Source organism: Rhineura floridana, chromosome 14, assembly GCF_030035675.1.
Source record: "Rhineura floridana isolate rRhiFlo1 chromosome 14, rRhiFlo1.hap2, whole genome shotgun sequence".
Classification (NCBI taxonomy): Eukaryota; Metazoa; Chordata; class Lepidosauria; order Squamata; family Rhineuridae; genus Rhineura; species Rhineura floridana.
In genome coordinates this window covers 3,455,785-3,478,086 of record NC_084493.1, presented here as the reverse complement: position 1 = coordinate 3,478,086, position 22,302 = coordinate 3,455,785, and the positions used below count along the sequence as shown (strand labels likewise).

The following is a 22,302-nucleotide window of genomic DNA, read 5'->3' as shown; positions in this document are numbered from 1 at the left end:
ACTTTCATAATATTTGAGGCACACCTAGCCACCTCTTAGGGCGCACCAGTGTGCCTGGGCGCACCGTTTGAGAATCACTGATCTATGGCCTGCATCAAAGCTATCATACAACGATCTTGGGAAATCACATATAGGACAAGCCAATGGTACAGCAGTGGCTAACCTGCGCCCTTCAAGATGTTGTTGAACTCCAACTCCCATCAGCCCCAGCTAGCATGGCTTAAGGTAAAGGATGATGGGAGTTGGAATACAGCAAGATATGGAGGGCCACAGCTTAGCTACCACTGCTGCAGGAGAAGTAACAGCAGCATGCAGTAGCAGACCTGATTCAGGGCCCATCTGCACTACACATTCAACGCACTATCATACCACTTTGAACAGTCAAGGCTTCCCCCAGAGAATCCTGGGAACTGTGGTTTGTTAAGGGTGCTGAGAGTTGCTAGGAGATCCCTATTCCCCTCACAGAGCTACAATTGCCAGAGTTCCTTGGTTGTTGAACCACTCTGGAAATTGTCACTCTGTCTAACAACTCTCTGCACCCTTAACAGTGTCATGCAGATGTGGCCTCAGAGGTCCATATGTGAAGAAAAAGAATGCTGCTCATGCAGCTGCATGCACAGATGCGCAAACTCAGTAAGCCACGTGACAGGGTTTCACATGTGGACAAGATTTTATGAACGAACAACCAAAGTCTTGCAGCAGGAAAACAGCTGCTTTACAGACTGACGCCTCTTTTCTGTATCTAGAGGAGGCTACCCATAGACCAGGGGTGGGAGATCTGCAGCCCTCCAGCTGTTGTTGGACTCCAACTCCCATCATCCCCAACCATTGGTCATGTTGGCTGGGGTGGATGACGGTTGGGATCCAGCAACACCTGGAGAACCAAAAGTTCCCTATCCTTGCAACAGCCTCTCAGTTCAAGAAATTGGTATTGTAAAAGTATGGGCAAGTGGCACATCATTACAACCCAACAACTTTTCTAGAATCCTCAGGTGGGCGGGGGGGGGTGGGGGTGGAGAGAAGGGTACATTTACAGACCCCAGAATTCTCCCTTTCGAAAACTCTGTTCTTTGCTGTTTGTAAACACGCACCAACACTGGCCAACCCTCAAAGATTCCCAAGCAGCAATGAAAGACAATCTAGCTGAATGGATAAATAGCAGTATAGGGGTTAACAGCAGGACAACAAAATTGTATTTTGCGAGCCCTTATGGTTGCTTAGAGACTGATACTTCGAGTGTGGAAGGATAAACACCCCCACTGTCCTGGCTGCATTGGAAGTATTTCATACAGACGTCAATTCTGAGTGGATACCTATTTGGACATCTGGAGGACTTAGCTTACGTGCTTAAGACGTATGTGCTGATGGGTACTGCAAATGCAAACTGATGGCGGCTCATTGTTATTAGCAGAAGTAGTCATTTTTTTTAAAAAATCTTTTTTGTACCTTCAGTGTTTTTGCTTATTTTATTATTTTTTCTTTGTTTTCTTCTTGGCTTTCATCGTTAAGTTTGCACATAAAAAAAGAATTAAAAAATAGCTGAATGGACAATTGAAATGGAGATGAGCGAGAACTTCAACCCAAAGCTCACAACGATGCCCTAAAATCTGGAGGAAGGATTTCAGGCCTTTGTGTAGGGGCAGCTGCTGGCTGGCCTACGGGCCTAATCCAGCCCACTGAGCTTTATCCCGTGGCCCATCACCAGTCCTCAACACAATTGATCAGTGGCAGCATTGGCAACTCTGTGTGTGTGTACGGAGGCGGGAGTGCCAGTCTGAACCCTCTGTCGACTGCTCAGGGAACAGGAAGGGGGATGCTCCATTTGGCTCCAATGCTTCCTGGGTGCTTGACGGTCATCCCCAGTTCTCGACAAATGTCATCGCTGGCTGGCTGGAGCTGTCCTGTTTCCTGAGCTCTCCAATCCACTCTGATGTGACAATTAGATTAGACAAATTCATGGAGGACAAGGCTATCAATGGCTACTAGCCATGATGGCTGTGCTCTGCCACCCTAGTCAGAGGCAGCATGCTTCTGAAAACCAGTTGCCGGAAGCCTCAGGAGGTGAGAGTGTTCTTGCACTCGGGTCCTGCTTGCGGGCTTCCCCCAGGCACCTGGTTGGCCACTGTGAGAACAGGATGCTGGACTAGATGGGCCACTGGCCTGATCCAGCAGGCTCTTATGTTCTTATGTTCTTATGTTTTGCGAGTGCTGAATAAAGAGATCATCGAGCACTCGGGAAATATCAGAGCACTTCCTTCCCATTTCAGCGCTCTACGAACAAGGGGAGCTCTTCCTGGTGCTACAGCTGCCCCTTCACCCCTCGGGCAGCCTTCTCCTGTTCCATCTGTGGGCAACCTGGCTTCCGCCCCCTGGCTGTGCTCTGCAAACTCTCAAGAAACAGCTGAGAGAGAAATGCTGACTTAAAAAAGGATGCACAAATGGCTGTCCACCCCGCCCTCCCAAAAGGAACAATTTCACCTCTTGGGGGTGTGTAAGGGTTTTTGATTCCAGTTGTTGTTTTAGACTCCCTTATCTGTGGTTAGTTTTTCCTTTCACATGAGTGGACAAGCTGGCTTCCGCCCCCTCATCCCAGTCTTGTGCTACCCAGCAGCTCTCAAACCTGTCTGGCTGCTGGTCCTGCTGCTGGTGTGTGTGTGTGGCAGTATGTATGTGTGTGAGAGAGAGACAAAGAGAGAAAGTGGGTGGCTGCACCCACTACTGGCATATGGCCCTCAGAAGGGTTGCAAGGATTAAATGCAGCCCTCAGAATGAAAAATGTAGCCACCCCTGCCTTAATCCAGTTAGAAGAGAGTCCCTTAAATAACCACCATAAAGCAAGCCAAAGAAGCCAAAGCAAACATACAGGAGATATGGGATAGACCAGCGGTAGCCAAGATGGTGGCCTCCAGTTGTGCTTGGACTACAGCTCACATCAGCCCCAGCCAGCATGACCAGTGGTCAAAGATAATGGAAGCTGTAGTCCAGCGACATCTAGAGGGCATCTACAGTGGAACACAGCTGAAACAAACATACGAGGGCCTTTGATTGTACTTTAAGTGGACCTGGAATTGTTCTAGGTTCTACTTCAAACGATTAAATGGTTGAAAATCACTGACCTACATCACTCAGATAACCGTAGCCTCTCCAGTCGGCCGTGCCTCTGTCAAGAAGTTTATTACTGAGCTGTTCAAAAAGTTGTGACAGCAAGGAGTTAATGCGGAACAATGCAAGAGCCCCACTGACAAAGCCAACCAGGGACGACAATGCAATTGAAATAGTACAAAATGTACGCCAGGCACACGGCCGGGTGCCGAGCAATGCTCCAGGGCACTCATTCTCCACAGAATGATCCCTGATGTTAATACATCCATGAATCAGGGAAGGTTCTTCACCTTATCCTTGGCCAAAGTCCATCTACAGTCCAGATAAGGATTGCAGCTATTTAAGGAATGCAGAACTGCTGTACTTTAATGATTATCTGGTGGCAATCTGTCTGTCTTGCCCTTGAACAAAAGCCGCCACACCGTAAAGATTAAAATAGCAACACTCCATTCGGAAGATTAAAACTATCTCAATTTAGCAATTAAACTACTTGCAGATTTATTAACAGACCAGTAATGTTGCAAAGAACAGCAAGTGGCTTTGGAAAGCAAGGAAAAAGAAGCACACTCTTGTTTACCTTAATTAAAAGTCCTAATTCAGAAGTACTCTACTAATGAAACAAAAACACTTGGAGTTGAACTGGAAAATTCACACCCACATTCTGGTGCTTCCTTTGTTAACTTCACAATTATATATGTGTGAGTGTGTGTGAACACAGGATAACATGATGAAATCAAGTTGATGATGTCATGATCATAACATGAGGAAATCAAGTTTTAACTGTAGGATTAAAGAGAAGGAAAGCCTTCGGATGAATAAATCAGCACTGTGCAGGGTGGACTCATTTGCAGGGTGCTTTGGAGCGTCTTTTTCATTGTGGTGGATGTGGGATTGAGCATACTGTCTCAATGTGAGGCAGCTAAGGGGAGCATGTGCACTTTTTTCCTCATTAAATGTTTTGCCAGTGTGGTGTAGTGGTTTGAGTGTTGGACTATGACCTGGGAGAGCAGGGTTCGAATCCCCACACAGTCACGAAGCTCCCTGGGTGACCTTGAGCCAGTCACTGCCTCTCAGCCTCAGAGGGAGGCAATGGGAAACCCCCTCTGAATATCGCTTACCACGAAAACTCTATTCATAGGGTTGCCATAAGTCAGAATCGACTTGAAGGCAGTTCATTTCCATTTTTTCCACTAGTAAAACAGGAAGCAGGGCGACTAGGAGTGGGAGTTTTAGTTTCTCCCAATAGCTTTCCCATCATGAGTTCAGTTCACCACATTTCCGCATTAGTTTGTGATTTATTTTTTTAAGATAGTTCTCATGAAAAATCCAACATTTTATTGGAGATTTCTCCTAATATACACGTTTGCATACATTTTTGCCTAATATATATATATAATGCATTTTGGTATGCTATTTTCATGAATTCATTTTTATTTTTATTGATTGACTGACTGATTAATTGAATTTATATTCCGCCCTTTCTCCCAGTAGGAGCCCAGGGCGGCAAACAGAAGCACCAAAAGCACCGTAAAACATCATGCAGACTTTAAAATACATTAAAATAAAACATCTTTAGAAACATCTTTTTTTAAAAAGCATTAAAAACACCTTGCAAAGCCATTCAAACGCAGATGCATGCATTTGTATGAACACTGTCCCCTAATATATGCATTTTTGTAGACATTGATTGGCTGGAGAACTGCGTTGCAAAATTTGAAGAAGGGTGAATTTTGAAGGATGGCTGTGTTTCCGTTCACATATTGTATCGGAAAGTTCAAATCAGATAGGCTCACCTATAAATGCAAACTGAATTGGATTTCTCCCCCACCTCCAATTGTGCCTGACCCAACCAGGTTGCTGCATAGACAAGCAAGATGCATACAGGCAGTGATCTGACAAACGTGCTCACCGCATAACTCACATTGACGTGAAACTATTGGGATCTGGAGCAAAGTGCTGCATCGGATCCTCAGCCCTGAACAGGAATGGTCCTCTTCAGAGTTCCAGCCAGCCAAGCCCTCATCCAGCATCCTATGAACCAGCCTTCAACCAACTTGGTGTCCTCCAGATGTTTCGAACGACAATTCCCATTGCTGGGGCTGATGGGAGTTGTAGTCCAAAACATCTGGAGGGCATCAGGATGGTTGAAGGCTGCTGTGAGCTCACAGATTCCCATCAATCAGCTTCGTGTGGGGTCATTTTCCTTCAATTCACAAAAGGCACCCATTTCTGCATACCTAGGGCAGCTTGCGATACAACTATTTGGACGGGTAAATTTTTTCTCCCTGTCTAGAAATCTCTGTTCGTCACAGCCTTTATGGCTCCTTGCAGCCATGAAGCTCACTGGGTGACTTTGGGCCAGTCACTATCTCTCAGTCTAACCAATCTTGCAGAATTGTTGTGAAGATAAAATGGAGGGGGAGGCAAGGAGAGAACCACGTATGCCACCTTGAGGTCCTTGGAGAAAAAGTGGTATATATAGGGGGCTGGGTCTGATGGGAGTTGCAGTCCAAAACTTCTGGAAGGTGTCTGGCTTCCCATCAACCAGCTTTGTTTGGCTCCATTTTCTTTCATTCACAAAGGCATGCATCCCTGCATCTCTAGGGCATCCCCCAAGGGTGCAGAGGTAGCTACCTTGTTTGCAGCTGAGCTTATTTCTTCTTCTGGGAGGACGGGTGAGATACAGATTTAACAAACAAACAAACAAACATTTCCCTTCCAAAGTGAAGCACCCAACCAGCTGTATTTGCCATCAGTGGCAAGAAGTGGGTCTGCAACTAGGGATGTATTGGAGAATTACATCAGAAACAGACACGAGAATGGAAATTCTCACAATCTGCACATTCGTTGGGGATCAGGAATGCAAACTGCCCAAGCAAATATGCGCAGTATTCACTATCATTGGGGTTTTTTTAGTCTGCAAACTTTATGTCAATAATTATGTTATTTTCTGCATAGTTTTTCCTTTACTTGAAGTGCATTGAAATTAATTCCGTAATTAAATATGTGATTAATTACATACATTTTGGATAGAGAGATGAATAACTAGGTTTTAGCAGAAGCCGAACTGCAGCAGAACAGAAACAGCAGTGACTGTGTCAAACCCAGGACACGATGGAAATCACTTCCTCCTTACATCCCTAACTACAACAAAAGGTATCCTCCTCACCTTCTAAACAGGAGTGCTCCCATTCAGGATTCCAGCTGGCCAGCCATGCCCTTCTTCAGCATACTCCATTCTGTCCCCTCCTCCCCATTTTCAGTTTTTTCCCCCAACTGACATTCAACATTCCATGCTGCATTGGGGCCACTGCTATGGTGAGAGCTAAAACCTGCCCCCCATCTCAAATGTTGGGTAGTCTGAAAGGGATCCAAGTGGCAGTGTATGTGTGTGTGCATATGTGTGTGTGCATATGTGTGTGTGCGTGTGTGTGTGCAATACATGCAAAGTGTACAGAGATGTATAGGACACGCCAAGGTCCTTGCAATGTTCAACATTCCCTCCTCCCCCCCCCGACACTCTTTATCATAATGGCAGATATTTTGCCAGCTGATAATAATGATTTGCACTGGAAATCTGTCATTACAGTTCTGCTTTCCACAGGCGTACAGCAGAATATGAAAAGGAGGCCTCCCTTCTAATATCTCAGTGACCTTTACACACCTCTAGAGAAGAACTGGCAGCTGGCAAGAAAACCAGATGCAATAAAGTTGGACTTGCCAATTTATTCTCCCTGTCTAGAAATCTGTATTCATCTTGCCCCTTGTGGCTCCTTGGTTCAGGATTTCTCTTTCTGAACTCCAGCTTTTCCCAACCTGGTGCCCTCCAGATGCTTTAGACTGCAATTCCCACGGCCCCAGCCAGCCAGGAATTGCAGTCAAAAAAACATCTGGAGGGTTCTAGTTTGGGGAAGGCCACCTTACACAGTCCAAATAATTAAGGAAGATTTTCCCCTGGCCAGCAGAGAACTGTTTGCCAATGAAATTAAATGCAAGCCCAAGTGTCGTTCCTAACACAAATGAATTTTCTCTAAAGGGAGAAATACACTGTTCTGTCCAGTATATATAGGCAGAAAGAGCACTGATTAGGAAAACGCAAGGGTGGAAAACAGGCTAAACTCAGAAGAATCGAGCAGCTCCTACTCTTACTCAAGGACCGAAGCTGACCATACATTTAAAGCAGATGGCTTCACCTGAAGAATCCTGTCATTTGTTAAGGCTGCTGGGTAAACTACAGTTCCCAGGATTCTTTGGGGGATGCCATGTGCTTTATATCTATGGTGTGTGCTCAGCACAACAGTCCAGTTCATAGTGATCTGGGTGTGGTTGTTCCTCGGCAGAAATGGTTCAGCTTGCCTGTTCTGCACTTTCTTTTCTTAATGCAACATGTTTCTCTGTAGCCTGGATGCAGCGGAGTGCGCCTTGCGATGTACATTCAGAAAATAAACCTATGCCTCAGGTTTAAAAATGGATTCAGTTCATCTACCCAGTTTGGGGGAACACAGGAAACTGCTTCATATAGAGTCAAACCACTGGCCATTATAGCTCAGTATTGTGTACACTGGCTGGCAGCAGCTTTCCAGAGTTCCAGACGGGACATTTTCAGTCCTATCTGGAGATACCGGAGATTGAATCTGAGACCTTCTGCATGCAAAGCATATGATCTGTCCTTGAATTACAGCCACCTCCCTAGAGCAGAGTCTGATACAAAGGCAGACCACTGGTCCATCAAGCTCAGTATCGTCTGCACTGACTGGCAGTTGTTCTTTAGGGTTTCCGGCAGGAGACCTCCACAGCTCTACCTGGAGATGCTGGGGATTGAACCTGGGACCTTTTGCATGCAAAGCAGCATGGCCAGCACCAGGCATTACTGGGCCCTTAGACACCAGCTTATTTGGGCACGTGGCTCCTACCTCTCTCCAGTCTCCTACTGCTGTGCGTTTTGCACATGCAGGGCTGCCATCAATAAGATGGCGGCGGAGGCTTCTTTAAAGGGTTGATGCCCCTGCCACCATCTTGGCTGATGGCACATGTGCATGGTATGCTACATGCACGTGCACATGCCTGCCATCAACCAAGATGGCAGTAGGGGCATCAGCCCCTTAAAGAAGCCTCTGCCGCCATCTTGGTTGATGGCAGCAGCAGAAGACTGGAGAGAGAGGTAGGTGGAGCGAGATGGCCTAGAAGCTCCCTTCCTGCAATCCGCAGCAGGGACTCTGCTGCGGATCATGTCAGGGGAGTGCTACTCTCCCACCCATATGAGGGGTCCTTTAGGGGCGCCTCTGGGCTGCAGGAGCCCTCAGCCAGGGCCCAACCTGGCCACCCTTTGGCGTTGGCCCTGCAAAGCAGGTACTCTACCACTGCGCCATAGCCCTTTGTGATGGTAAGGAACATAGTTGTGGCAAACCCTTTTACTAGCAAGGAAAAAAAGACTACAAAGAAATAGCATTCCATTATTTTATCCTGCAAGGAGGATATCCAACAATTTTCTCAGTTATTAAATTACTAGGTGCCAGTAAGCATAAGTCCAAGCAGATTCGGCCTCCTGAAGGGCATTTCCAGTGGCCAGTTCAAAGTCAAAAGATAACTGTGGAGAGAATGGCAACAGGACATGCTAAAGGGTGGGGAGGGCTCATTTGGGAAGCAGAAGTCTTTGTCCCCCCCTCCCCCTTGATTCCACCCTCCACGTTCTCCCTCCAGATTCTAAGTTATCTCTCCAGAAAACTTAGCTACTGAGATTTCCTTTTCATCGACAGAGGGCAGTTTACTCCTGGTATTACTGATGGATATGATCCTCTTTACAAAGAGTAGGGATTTCATCAGAAGCAGTTGACTACAGCCTTACTGCTGGAGAGTAGAGTGGAAGTTTACGGCTGTTTCCCCGGGGGATGCTAGCAAAAGGCAATCTGTGCAGTTTGGAAGAAGAGGATAGATATTGCTCTCTTCCTCTCTCCTTCTTGCTAGTTGGATGGCGTAACTGCCACCGCTTTGTTCCCAGCAATCCCAGGAACTATAGTTCTATGGGCTCTCCTACAAGAGAAGAAAATTAGAAGAATCAAGGGAGCGACAGTGCCTGAAGCCATTCAAAACCAACTTACATTTCTAGCCTTCATAAAGCAGTATCTGGAATGGCACCTGTGGATGTTAGTGTAGGCCAGTGGGCTGAGGGCCCCTCACAAAGTCCCTTTTTGATTGTGCATTCATGATGATTTGCGCTCATGATGATATCAGGGCAGTTATCTGCGATCCCTCTTCCACTACTGCTTGTGGCTGCAAATGTTTCAGGGCGGACATACATTTCCAATTGGTGCATATCCTGCAGCTTCCTGCTGAAATCCTGTAACTTTTCATATCTCAAATGTTTCAGGGTTGCTGTTTCGTTTGTTGCGCTAGAAAGCAAGAGTGACCCTCCAGAAGATAATAATGCGATAACATTTGGAAAGAAGAACAAATAAGGCGGAATGATGTGTGGACAGTCCACTCTAAATCCACCACTAATGGACGATTAATGCATCAATGACATGTTGCAGAATACACCCACAAAGAAATACCAGACTGGAAGGGCCCAGAGCTACAAGCCAGAAGCTCCTTCAAATCTTACCTCCGCCATGAACACAGTAGGTGGCCTGAGGCATAAGAACATAAGAACATAAGAAGAGCCTGCTGGATCAGGCCAGTGGCCCATCTAGTCCAGCATCCTGTTCTCACAGTGGCCAACCAGGTGCCTGGGGGAAGCCCGCAAGCAGGACCCGAGTGCAAGAACACTCTCCCCTCCTGAGGCTTCCGGCAACTGGTTTTCAGAAGCATGCTGCCTCTGACTAGGGTGGCAGAGCACAGCCATCATGGCTAGTAGCCATTGATAGCCCTGTCCTCCATGAATTTGTCTAATCTTCTTTTAAAGCCGTCCAAGCTGGTGGCCATTACTGCATCTTGTGGGAGCAAATTCCATAGTTTAACTATGCGCTGAGTAAAGAAGTACTTCCTTTTGTCTGTCCTGAATCTTCCAACATTCAGCTTCTTTGAATGTCCACGAGTTCTAGTATTATGAGAGAGGGAGAAGAACTTTTCTCTATCCACTTTCTCAATGCCATGCATAATTTTATACACTTCTATCATGTCTCCTCTGACCCGCCTTTTCTCTAAACTAAAAAGCCCCAAATGCTGCAACCTTTCCTCGTAAGGGAGTCGCTCCATCCCCTTGATCATTCTGGTTGCCCTCTTCTGAACCTTTTCCAACTCTATAATATCCTTTTTGAGATGAGGCGACCAGAACTGTACACAGTATTCCAAATGCGGCCGCACCATAGATTTATACAACGGCATTATGATATCGGCTGTTTTATTTTCAATACCTTTCCTAATTATCGCTAGCATGGAATTTGCCTTTTTCACAGCTGCCGCACACTGGGTCGACATTTTCATCGCGCTGTCCACCACAACCCCGAGGTCTCTCTCCTGGTCGGTCACCGCCAGTTCAGACCCCATGAGCGTATATGTGAAATTAAGATTTTTTGCTCCAATATGCATAATTTTACACTTGTTTATATTGAATTGCATTTGCCATTTTTCTGCCCATTCACTCAGTTTGGAGAGGTCTTTTTGGAGCTCTTCGCAATCCCTTTTTGTTTTAACAACCCTGAACAATTTAGTGTTGTCAGCAAACTTGGCCACTTGACTGCTCACTCCTAATTCTAGGTCATTAATGAACAAGTTGAAAAGTACAGGTCCCAGTACCGATCCTTGAGGGACTCCACTTTCTACAGCCCTCCATTGGGAGAACTGTCCGTTTATTCCTACTCTCTGCTTTCTGCTTCTTAACCAATTCCTTATCCACAGGAGGACCTCTCCTCTTATTCCATGACTGCTAAGCTTCCTCAGAAGCCTTTGGTGAGGTACCTTGTCAAACGCTTTCTGAAAGTCTAAGTACACTATGTCCACTGGATCACCTTCACTGGATCACCTTCCACCTTCAGTCACCAATCTGCAACTTGGGACAATACTAATGACCGGCCAACTTTACAGGACTGACTCATTGATTTTTTAAAAAACTTTCCTAGAAAGGCTCACAATAAAGATAAAAATACAACAGCACAATAAAAAACATTGAAAGCAATAAAATAACAACAAAAATCTAAATTAGCAACATGAAAACCAAACAGTGAAGATAAAATGTCTGGGAGAGAAGAATATATAAATTCAGTTACCTATATTTGTTTTAAACCATTTACTTGTTTTATCTCTGTGTTAATGATTATTATATTATGTTTTTTTTAAAAAAAATAGGTTTGCAGAGTTTAGTTGTCTTCTCTATCATTTCGTTTTGCACATAGCTTAGGGAGTGTTTTGATTGAGCAGTTTATAAATTCTTTCTATATCAAAATAAAGAAGTAAAGGGTCTTTGCCTGGTGTCAAAACACCATCAAAGCAGGTGCCAGGCAAGCCAACCTCTTCTGCTCCTCTGCTAGTCCCCACCTGTGCCAGCTGTCCTACACATCCAAGGCAAGGCTTTGGGGAATGAACTGGGGTAGTGTGTGGGAAGTAGCCCTTTGGTACCAAAAAGAAATGTGAATTTATTTCCCTTCCCCTTTGAAAGTGCTGGAGCCCGCATTGCATCACTATTTAAAAGAAAGAAAGGAAAGGGGTCCGTTACCAGAGAGTGAGTAATTGGTGTTTGTCATCCGCATGGCCGGCGTGTACGAGACATTTGGCATGTCGTGGCCTTTCTTCTGTTTCCGTCGATACCAGATGAAGAGTGCCAGCAAAACCATAATAATTAGCAGGAGGATAATAATCCCAATGATTGCTCCCACTGAATGCCTCTCCGATCCAAGAGCGGGACTAATTTTAGTATAGGGATTTAATTCTTCCATCATGAGAGCCGCTGTTAAAAATAATTCACAATGTGCCGTTAAATTGAGTGGCAGAGTTCCATTTTGCAAGGAAAGGCTTTTTTTCTCACTCTCTCATTCTCTTTCTCCCTCGCTCCCAGCTCTTTGGAATTAACAGTGACTATACTACGGATATTGGATGGAAACATTTGGTAGCTCAGGGAAATGGTCTTGTAGCCCACTGGCCCCATCCAAAGTTGTTTTTCTTTCTGGGCGAAGGGTAGAAATGAGCGGATCTGTCAATTTTGGTTTCTCCCAGTTTCTCATTTTTCCAGTCCTAAGTTTGGTTCCCTACATTTCCTCACCAGTTTACTTTAAAAAAAAAACACCAAGAAAATTCATCAGCATTTTAGTGTATACTTTTCCAAATGTGCACTTTTTTTGCAAGCAATTTCCCCTAACGTTTTAGGGCAACATTTTGTATGCATTTTAATTAATTAACTATTATTGTTATTAATTCAATTTATATCCCACCCATCCTGTTGAAGGAGTTCAGGGCAGCAAACACATCAGTAATAAAAAAGCATTCTGAAAACAGTTTGAAGCTGAAAACGTTCTCTCAGCCAGTGATTTCAGGGTCTCCAGGAACAGTATCTTTCAGCCATCATATGCCTGGGAAACAGGAATGTTTTTAGATGCTTCCTGAAGGAGGGAGACAGATGCACCTCACCAGGGAGAGCTTTCCACAAATGGGGAATTGCCACCGAGAAGTCCCTGTCACGGGTCAGAGCCAACCAGGCAGTCCCCTAGTGCCAGCCCCACTGACAAGGCCTCAGCCGCGGATAGTAGGGTCTGAGCTGGTTGATATGGTTGACATTGGGAAAGGTGCTCTTTTAGGTAATGGTTGGTAGTTAGGTGAGCCAGTGTGGTGTAGTGGTTAAGGTGTTGGACTACGACCTAGGAGACCAGGGTTTGAATCCCCACACAGCCATGAAGCTCACTGGGTGACCTTGGGCCAGTCACTGCCTCTCGACCTCATGAAAACCCTCTTCATAGGGTCGCCATAAGTCGGAATCGACTTGAAGGCAGTACATTGACATTTTATTGGTAGTTAGGTAGGTTTTATTGGGGAAGGTTCATGCACACTTTCCCTTAAAGTGTGCATTTCGGTACACATTTCTTGGCTGGCGAACTGTATTACAAAATGGGAAGAGCTGGGCATTTTGGTGGGCAGCTCTGTTTCAGTTTGCTTATTGGTTCGGGAAGTGCGTACTGAATTTCTCCCCCAGCCCTAGACTGCAGGAGGGTTGGGACACCCAGACCTGCCCCACTTACAAGGACATCTTCACTCATTCCAATGGCAAGAAGTGGCTTCTCCCCCCATCACCCACAAAAGGATTCCTATGCAGAGCTGTCATCTCCACTGAAATAAATGGGGAAATCCACACACCTGGCAGCATGCGCTGGGCTCTGGATTGGGGCACTTATTTGAGAGGAGGGTTCCCAAACTCCCACCCCCAATGACTATCTGAAAATTGCTGTGGGTCTTGGTGGATCTCTGAATGATTTTTCTGCCTGTTATAGCCATTGTAATATGCTGTATTAGCGGCGGCACGATTTTTAATGCTATTTTGCATTCCTTCTTTTATTTTTTATAATTGTATTTTATTGTGTTACAATATGCATTCCACAGAATTCAAACTGTAAAATGCCATAGAAGAAAAAAATACAATTACAAATCTAAATGGATATTTAATGTGGACATGCCACGGACCACCTGAATGACATTTGTGGACTACTGGTGGTCCTGGACTAGCAGAGCTTGGAAAAGTTACTTTTTTGAACTACAACTCCCATCAGCCCCAGCCAGCATGACCACTGGACTGGGCTGATGGGAGTTGTAGTTCAAAAAAGTAACTTTTCCAAGCTCTGAGTTTGAGAACCTCTGATGTGCAAGGCTGCCTATATTCTGTTCATCCATAATTGTGCCAATCCCAGTAAAAAGCTGTTACTGGAGAGTTTTAGCTTTCATTTTAAAATACTCAAGTTTCTAGCTCTCATGGATGCAGATGGCAAAGTCTTCAGACTCTTCCCTTTCCTTCATCCTAAATTCTTCCTAGACTGTTGCAGTATCCTGCCTGTCCAGTCCAGGGAAGTCTTTTAGCTGTTCTAGGAGAAGGGATGCATGGAAGAGAAATTTGACCCAATTCTCATTTAAAGGTGCACCTACCTAATTCACACTTTCTGAAACAATACGCAAATCGAAACACAGCCATCCTTTGGAATTGCTTTTGTCCAAATTCTGCAGTGCAGCTCTCCAGCCAAGCAACGTGTACAAAAATGGATATAGTAAAGTGTGCACAATTTAGGGAAAACAATGTATTATTTTAGGAAATAACATAACAATGCAGTACATTAGGAAAAAGCGCTCCGCAAAAATTGTATATTTTGCATTGCATTCAAAAATATGTAAGTTAAGAGAAATCCGCACTCATATTCTGATGAATTTTCACGAGGACTTTTTTTTAAAAGAAAATGATCACCAAGTGATGTGGTAATGTGGAGAAATGAAGTTAAGAGTGGAAAAACGAGAAGCTGAAATCAGCATAGACCACCTATCCCTATCTGGGAGACTGCCTGAAGAAATATTCAAGTGCTGAATTTGAAAGAAAAGCAGAAGGGATTTTGACTCACCTTGATCGCACCTGATTCCTTTGAACCCAGGGCTGCAGTAGCAGGTGCCTGTCACATAGTCACAGGTCGCGTTGTTCATGCACTCGCACAGTTGCTGGCAACCATAGCCAAATGTTCCTGGGGGACACTCTGAGAATTCAAAAAGTTGGAAATGGCTGGAGAGAACTACTGACACTTAGACAAGGGCCCCATCTGCACCATACATTTAGAGCAGCATCATACCACTTTAAACAGTCATGGTTTCCCCCAAAGAACTCTGGGAAGCATAGCCTGTGAAGGTTGCCGAGAGCCGTTAGGAGATCCCTGTTCCCTGCACGGAGATACAATTCCCAGAGTTCCGGAGAGACTAACTGTAAAACCTTTCTTGTAATATTTGGAAGGAACACGTTTCTTAGGTCTTCGTTCTAATTGTTTGTTTCTTCATTAGTTATTAGATTTACTGTATATTCTGCCCTTCCTCCCAGATATAAGCTCTGCCATTTCCCTGCTGCTCCTTCTTTGCAAACAGACAGAGGAAGAAGTCCATGAAAGGACACTTTCATTTGCAGATGGGAGGGGAGTGGCACTCAAGTCAGCCCTGACGACAAAAGTATAAATAATTTAACTTTGCATTTGTTCTCTCTTTTTCTCAGATGAGTTCCTGTATCTCTTCCACAGACAAAAGGACTGAACGTCCAATGACAAAATTTATTCATGCAGTTACCATGATGGTCTGAGACAATAAATCCAGAGGTAGATTATTGTGTATTGTTGGGCAACATTCAACAACAAATGGCAAGGAAGGCTACAAACTGGTCCAGCAACTCCCACTATTCTGGCACAAAGGGAAGGGAGAGTTTTATGGAAAGCGCAAGCCAAGTGCACTGTACCTTCATCCTAAACATCAGAGGCTCTTTCAAGGTCAGGTGATGACCAGGGGACTGGAAACAAAGCCCTATGAGGAGAGATGGAAAGAACTGGGCATATTTAGCCTTGAGAAGAGAAAACTGAGGGGAGATACGATAGCACTCTTCAGGTACTTGAAAGGTTGTCACACAGAGGAGGGCCAGGATCTCGATCGTCCCAGAGTGCAGGGCATGGAATCATGGACTCAAGTGACAGGAAGCCAGATTTCGGCTCAACATCAGGAAAAACTTCCTAACTGTACGACAATGGAAGCAATGACCTAGGGAGGTGGTGGGCTCTCCAGCACTGGAGGCCTCCAAGAGGCAGATGACACCCACCTGTTGGGGATGCTTTAAGGTAGATTCCTGCCCGGAGCAGAGGGTTGGACTAGATGGCCTTATAGGACCCTTCCAACTCTATTATTCTATGATTCTAAGTTGTCCGCCTGCTTGGTCCCATCACAGACAGGTTGTGCAGCACAGCAACTATGCTTAAAGCTAACTTGAGAGAAGGAACTCTCTCACTTCCAAAAACCAAGACCAGCCATCGCACCGTGGACAGCTCCTTGAAAGTTTGGACTAAAATCCAGAGCTGACTCACTCTTCCACTGACATAGGAGCCACCAGTCTCCACTGCCTCCACTGTTGCTGGACCAGCTCCCATCAGCCCCAGCCAGCATGGCCAATGGTCAGGGATGATGCAAATGGTAGTCCAACAACATTGGCTAACTCTGCCTCATAGCAATGACAATCATTACCCCACAGCAAAGCAGAAGGGAAAATGGCAGCAAAAATCCACAACAGGCCAATCAACCTGCCACAAAACAGTGAGCAAGCTTCTGAGTCCTCCAGAACTCTTCATCAGTCTGGAAGGTAAACAATTCTTCTGGGCCTTTTAATCACTGAGGTTTAGTTCACTTTAGAACTATTTTGTTTCCCTCTTTGTTGGATTTAATGCTGTTTTTAATTGTTTTTATTGATCTCATGCTGCAGCTTCGTGATGGTTTTACGCCGGGCTTATGCTGATCTTTGTGCCGGAACAGGTTTTTTATGGGTTTTTTGTATTGATTTTTTTTTTAGTTTTGACTGTATTTGTCATGTATTGATTTTAAAATTTGTGAAGTGCCCAGAGAACATGGTTCATGGAGGAGCAGATCAAGGCGCAAAATAAAAGAGACAGATAAACAGGAATGTAAGAAGAGCCCTTCAGCAGCTGGATCCAGCCAAAGGGGGCCCACCTGGTCCAGCATCCTGTTCTCACAGTGGCCAACCAGATGCCTGTTTGGAGGGCTGCAAGCAGGACAGAAGCCCAACAACATGATCCTCCCCATCTGTGATTCCTAGCAGCAGGCACACTGCTCCCAGCGCTGGAGGCAGAACATAGCCATTGTGGCTAGTAGCCATCGATAGCCTTATCCTCCATGAATTGATCTAATCCCTCTTTCAAGGTGACCCAGTTGCTGGCCATCACTACATCTTGGGGGACTGAATCCCGTAGTTTAAATATGCACTGGGTGAAGAAGGACATCTTTTTGTTTGCCCTGAATAAATAAATAAGCAGAACAGAAATGGGGAGGAGAGACCGAGAGTGAGAGCGCGAGAGAGTAAGCTGGCACGATGTTACCCTAAAGCAGATCCCCTGAAAACTGGAAGAGCCTGAAGGATGAATTCCTTGAGGGCTGCCTCTATTATTTTATTTTATTCCTTTATTTATTAAATTTATACCCCACCCTTCTTCCCAGAATTAGATGAGCCTCAGCTAGGATTGCACTTTGCTAGGGTCACTGACAGGTCCTTGGGAGGCCCTTGTGCAAAAGATGCCCCTTTCCAAGTGGGCCGACCTCCTCCTTGCTGCCATCGCCCCTGACCGTTCACTTGCCCTTTCATCCTAGGCACAATCCACACCACTGCTCAGAGCAGGCAGCAAAGGACGCTTCTCTTCTTAGGATGTCACACTTGTTTGGAGGGGGCGGGCGAAGAAGCAGCCAGGCCAGGCGACTCTGGGGGCAGGCAATGGGTCCCCTGAAGGGGTGTGGGCCTTGGCAGGTAACTGATGATGCCACCGCCAGGTACCATCCCTGACTACTGGTGAGCGGAGCTACTCTGCCCAACCTAGAAAGACCAACTGGAGTAAACGGCAGCAAAAGGGCCTTGGCAGGCACTATACCAGGGAGGCAAACATGCTGCAAGCCATTAGATGGGACATTCTGCAGCACAGAGTCGGGGACTCTCAGGTTTGGGGGCCAAATGTGGCCCTACAAGCCTCTCTATACGGCCCTCAGAACTCTTTCCAGGCATTGGAAACTGGAGGCTCTGATGTCAGTGGGGCAGTGAATCCACTCTGGGTTTTAGTCCAAACTTCCACTGAGCTGTCCACAGGGGGTGTCCACTGTTCCCAGGTTGTACCCTCTCTTACCACACTCACCACTGGCCCTCCTTCACATCCCAAGAGTTTTTCCTTGGCTGGAATAAGAACATAAGAAGAGTCCTGCTGGATCAGACCAATGGCCCACCTGGTCCCATTGTGTGTGTGTGTGTGTGTGTGTGTGGGTAGTTTTTATGTGCTGGTTAAAGGGTGAAATAATTGTAAAGCTTTAGGCAAAAAGGCAATATATAAATCCAATAAATAAGTAAACAGTCCAGCATCCTGTTCTCATAGCGGCCAACCAGTTGCGCCTGGGAAGTGCCGGGATAAGCAAGCCTGCATGCTTTTAATAGGAAGATGTCCCTTCTAGCCAGAATTTGGGGACACCTCTATGCTTGTTTACTGTGATGTAATTTCCTATTGACCAGGTGGATTTTTATCCTCTTCCTCCTTTGTTAAGAGTTATAGAACCATAGAATAGTAGAGTTGGAAGGGGCCTATAAGGCCATCAAGTCCAACCCCCTGCTCAATGCAGGAATCCAAATCAAAGCATTCCCAAGAGATGGCTGTCCAGCTGCCTCTTGAATGCCTCCAGTGTCGGAGAGCCCACTACCTCTTATTCTCTTATTCACATATTCTCCATTAAGCCACAGGAGACAGAAGCCTCCACAGGTTTTCTCTGCCAGATGATCCCAATCATGGACTAAAATCTACTCCCTGCTTCTATCTTTCCTCTCCACGCTACAGCCTGTGTTTCCTGAACATATGAAAGGTCATGAGCCAACACTCTTAATACTTTTTACCAAAGAAGGCTGTCTCTGTTGTTTTTATTCAGCTAATCTATGTGAGGGGAAGGTGGGCTGGTTAATTCTCATTCCGCTTTGCAAAATATACACTCTGCTAAGAAATAGAACTACTAAACTGTTTCTATTTCATTTAAACCAAACAGGAAGCCCACTAGCAGGGCCGGAGTGCGACAGCCCGCTCCCCGCTTGCGATTCCCAGGAAGGGGCTTTCAGTAGCCGCTGACAGCCTTGCCTTCCATGAATTTGTTTTCACTGAATGTGCCCTTGGGCTCTGTTCACGCTTCTTGCTGGCCAGGATGGAGAAAGGTGTGTGTAGAAACTAGCCTACTCTGCAAAGGAAACATCTGCATTTGTTGCTCTGTCCACTTTTCCCCGGCCCCCACGTCCGCCCCACCCGGCCACTGGCATGTGGCTGCCTAGAAGGGCATGCAGCCCTCAGGAGATGGGAAGGTGGCTCGCAATAGTGGGAACTGTCCTGAGCCTTAAATGCAGATGACTTCTGCAGCAGAAAGCAGGGGACACAGACATTTTCAATGGCGAACCCTGCAAACGGGAGAAAGACTCCCCTGGCACGAAGGGTCATCAGCAACAACTTACTTTGCTCACACTGTTTCCCTGTAAACCCCGTTCTGCAAGTGCACTGCCCAGTAATGTGGTCACAATCGGCTCCATTCTGGCACTGGCAGACGTTGGCACAGTTTTTCCCATAAAAGGCAGATGGACATCCTGGCAGGGTACAGACCCAGAAAGACAAAGAAGAAAATGAAAGGAGACTGAATTTTGACCTGGGAAGCCAAGGGTCAAATCCTCGCCCAGCCATGGAGCTCACTGGGTGACCTTGGGCCAGTCGTCATATTTCAGACTAACCTACCTCACAGGGCTGCTGTGAGGATAAAATGGGGATCGGGGAGAACATGTGTGCTGCCTGGAGCTCCTTGGTTGAAAGGCAGGGATCAACAGACAAGTAAGTAAAATAATAACAGCTTTAAAAATATGTTTCAAAATTGCTCAGGTGACTTAGACCCCATTAAGTTCCTGCATGTCATTCCCATGATTAAATCACAGGAGGAGGCTTGTTCACATCTTGCATGGAACACAGGTACACACTGTCCCTTGTTTGTATGGAAGAGTGTACATTTATCAGTTTGTACAGCTGAACTATTCTGTACATAGGTACACAGACTGTACTCTTGTTGAATGCTACATGTGAATAACAGCGCAAGAGTGCAGCTCAACTGTGGGGTACACAGATTGCACACTCATGTAACATGTGAATGTGCCTAACAGGGGAAGGGGGGAAATACAGAGACCTCTAAGGGTGGGTTGGTAGCTGGTCTAGAACAGAAGAGCCATGATGGAAGAGGCGCAACAGCAGCACTGGGGAGTTGTGGAGAGGGCATGGAGGAGCAGGAAACCAGAAGTAAATTAATGTAGTTTTAAAAAAAATTGTTGAGTTACAGCTGACCGCTCTGGAAAGATGTCAGACTGCAGTACTTAGAATGTTTAGCTACTAATGATGCAGAGGCTTGCATTTAAAAAAACCCTTAATATAAAATATTCAGGTTCTAACTACTGCAGGTCCACCTGAATAACAGGTTTGTTTGTTTAACGTCTCTTTTTACTTGGAACATTTGTTTTTGCTTTGCTTAGCTGTTTTTGGCAGAGATTAAGTATGCATTAGCAAGCGCTCAAAATGCTGCAATGCTGGGAGCTAGCACAAGGGGGCAGCGTATGCTTTTTTTTTTACAGACACAGTTCCACCAAACAATATCATCATTTTAAAAAAAGGTCCCAAATCTTACGTTGTGTACAGTAGGGACCCGTCCAGCCAGGAGTGCATCTACATTCTCCATCATGAGGGCTGCATGTTGCACTGTTGTGACAACTGCAAGAGTGGAAACAATCTGCACCCCAAAAGCCAACAGGACATGCTGGGGAGAAAAAAGAGAGAGGCAAAATGATACAATGCTTCCATATATGTGTGTGTGTGTGTGTGTGTGTGTATAAAATAAAAGCCAGCCACTTCATCCGATGCATAAAAGGGAATCGCCCATTCCACATCAGTGAATGGGAAGCTCTGTGGAGATACTCATGCCATGTACAGAATCAGGGGGTGGGGCTAGGATAATAATTTTTGCTGTACCAAAATTTTGGCCTTCCAATTTCTCAAAAGGTTTTTTTCCTCTTGCAAAAAAAAAAAGGCTTTTACTTTTCTGCTTCTTTCTCAGAGCGCTTTAGAATTTCTTTATAATCTTGGTGGCTGTGGGCTGGTGATCTTACCCCATCCTCATGAGGTGGCCAAGGCTGACATGTATTTGTCTTTCCAGTAAACATTTCTCCATGGTCCCCCCAGCTGCCCACACTTCCTGATCTGAAAAAGTCGCATGGGAGGAGTTCCCTCACGATGTCTTCCCCTGGACTTTGATTGAAGTGCGGGAAGCCGGGGGAGGCTGCAGAGTGCAGATCACTGGCGCGATGATTTGCACAATGAAAGACAGGCTATTCACAAACACACGTTGGCCACCTGAGAAGTAGGGGTAAGAACATCAAAATCCCTTCACCTCATAGGTGGGAATGCCACTGATTTCTCTCTCCTTTTTGATAATTCTTGAATGGAATTTCTTTTCTTATGAATTGATGGAGAATGATAAAAAAAAATTAAAATGCAGGAGAAATTTTCACCACAGCGCTAGTAATACTGCTACTCTTCTGGAAATTTCAGTAAAAATATGCAAGGAATCTGCAAGAATTGCTGCTTTTCTTAAAGGCAGCTGCTGTTGTGTAGCCACAATCACTTTTTAAGAAAAACAAAACATTCACCATCACCTACAGTTAAACAGAAATGAACAGTAATTTCCCAATCACTTTCTAAATATAATGAATAATATGTGAAATTGGCAGGCTTCTTAATTTTTGTTTTGAGTGACAGCAATATTTGGCCTGCAGAAGAGACCCAATAAAAGCAAAATCACAGATGTCTGTTTTTATCCAATCTCTCCTTTGTCACTGGAGGTTTAATATATTTTACCGCAAATGCTGTCTAATACCCTCACTGCATTGTGAATATGAAGTAACATTTCTGAACGACAGGCTTGGCCTTCCCAGAGATGATCCGCCTCCAATTAAGGATTCGTTAGGGAAATGCCAGTTTTCGGATCTGCAAATGTCAATCTCCTACCTAGGCAATTTCAGAGAAGTCACTGCACGTCCTTCCAAAAACCGCTCCAACTTTAACAACTAAATTACGTGTAATATGAATATCTCATCTCTCTAATTCCTCAGCCATATGGACCTTGCAACACAGAACTGTTGATTGCTTAATGATTTCTTAAGAAAAGTGTTGAAAGGGATGAGCAGACCTTCTTTTAGCACAGCCTTCGCCAACCTGGTGCCTTCCAGATGTTTTGGACTACAACTCCCAGCAGCCCCAGCCAGCAGCCTGGGTGCCTCTACAATATAATCTCACCCAGGCAAAAACATTGAAGAATATTAAGCAGAAAACCTACATAGTCAAGTTGGTTGAGGGAGAGAGTTTGTAGTGTAGGCAATATTGAGCTTAGATGGAACAATATTCTGATTCAGTAGAAGATAGCTTCCTGTGTAGATAGATTAGAGTTTTTAGT

The 22,302-nt window shown here is 45.3% G+C and overlaps 1 protein-coding gene across 2 annotated transcripts in view; it reads right to left on the bottom strand.

Moving 5' to 3' along the window:
* Positions 1 to 22,302, bottom strand: part of MEGF11 (multiple EGF like domains 11) — a 366,020-nt gene that overhangs the window by 13,675 nt on the left and 330,043 nt on the right. Inside the window, exons 18-22 of one of the 2 annotated variants that reach the window (XM_061595614.1) lie at positions 20,482 to 20,610; positions 19,277 to 19,405; positions 14,625 to 14,753; positions 11,753 to 11,983; positions 8,638 to 9,132 (exon numbers count right to left, since the gene is read on the bottom strand). In XM_061595614.1, coding sequence (XP_061451598.1) covers positions 9,113 to 9,132; positions 11,753 to 11,983; positions 14,625 to 14,753; positions 19,277 to 19,405; positions 20,482 to 20,610 — 638 coding nt within the window. In that variant the 3' untranslated portion in view covers positions 8,638 to 9,112. Of the gene's footprint in view, positions 1 to 8,637; positions 9,133 to 11,752; positions 11,984 to 14,624; positions 14,754 to 19,276; positions 19,406 to 20,481; positions 20,611 to 22,302 lie in introns of those variants that run through there. The other variant, XM_061595615.1, reaches the window with a different exon arrangement.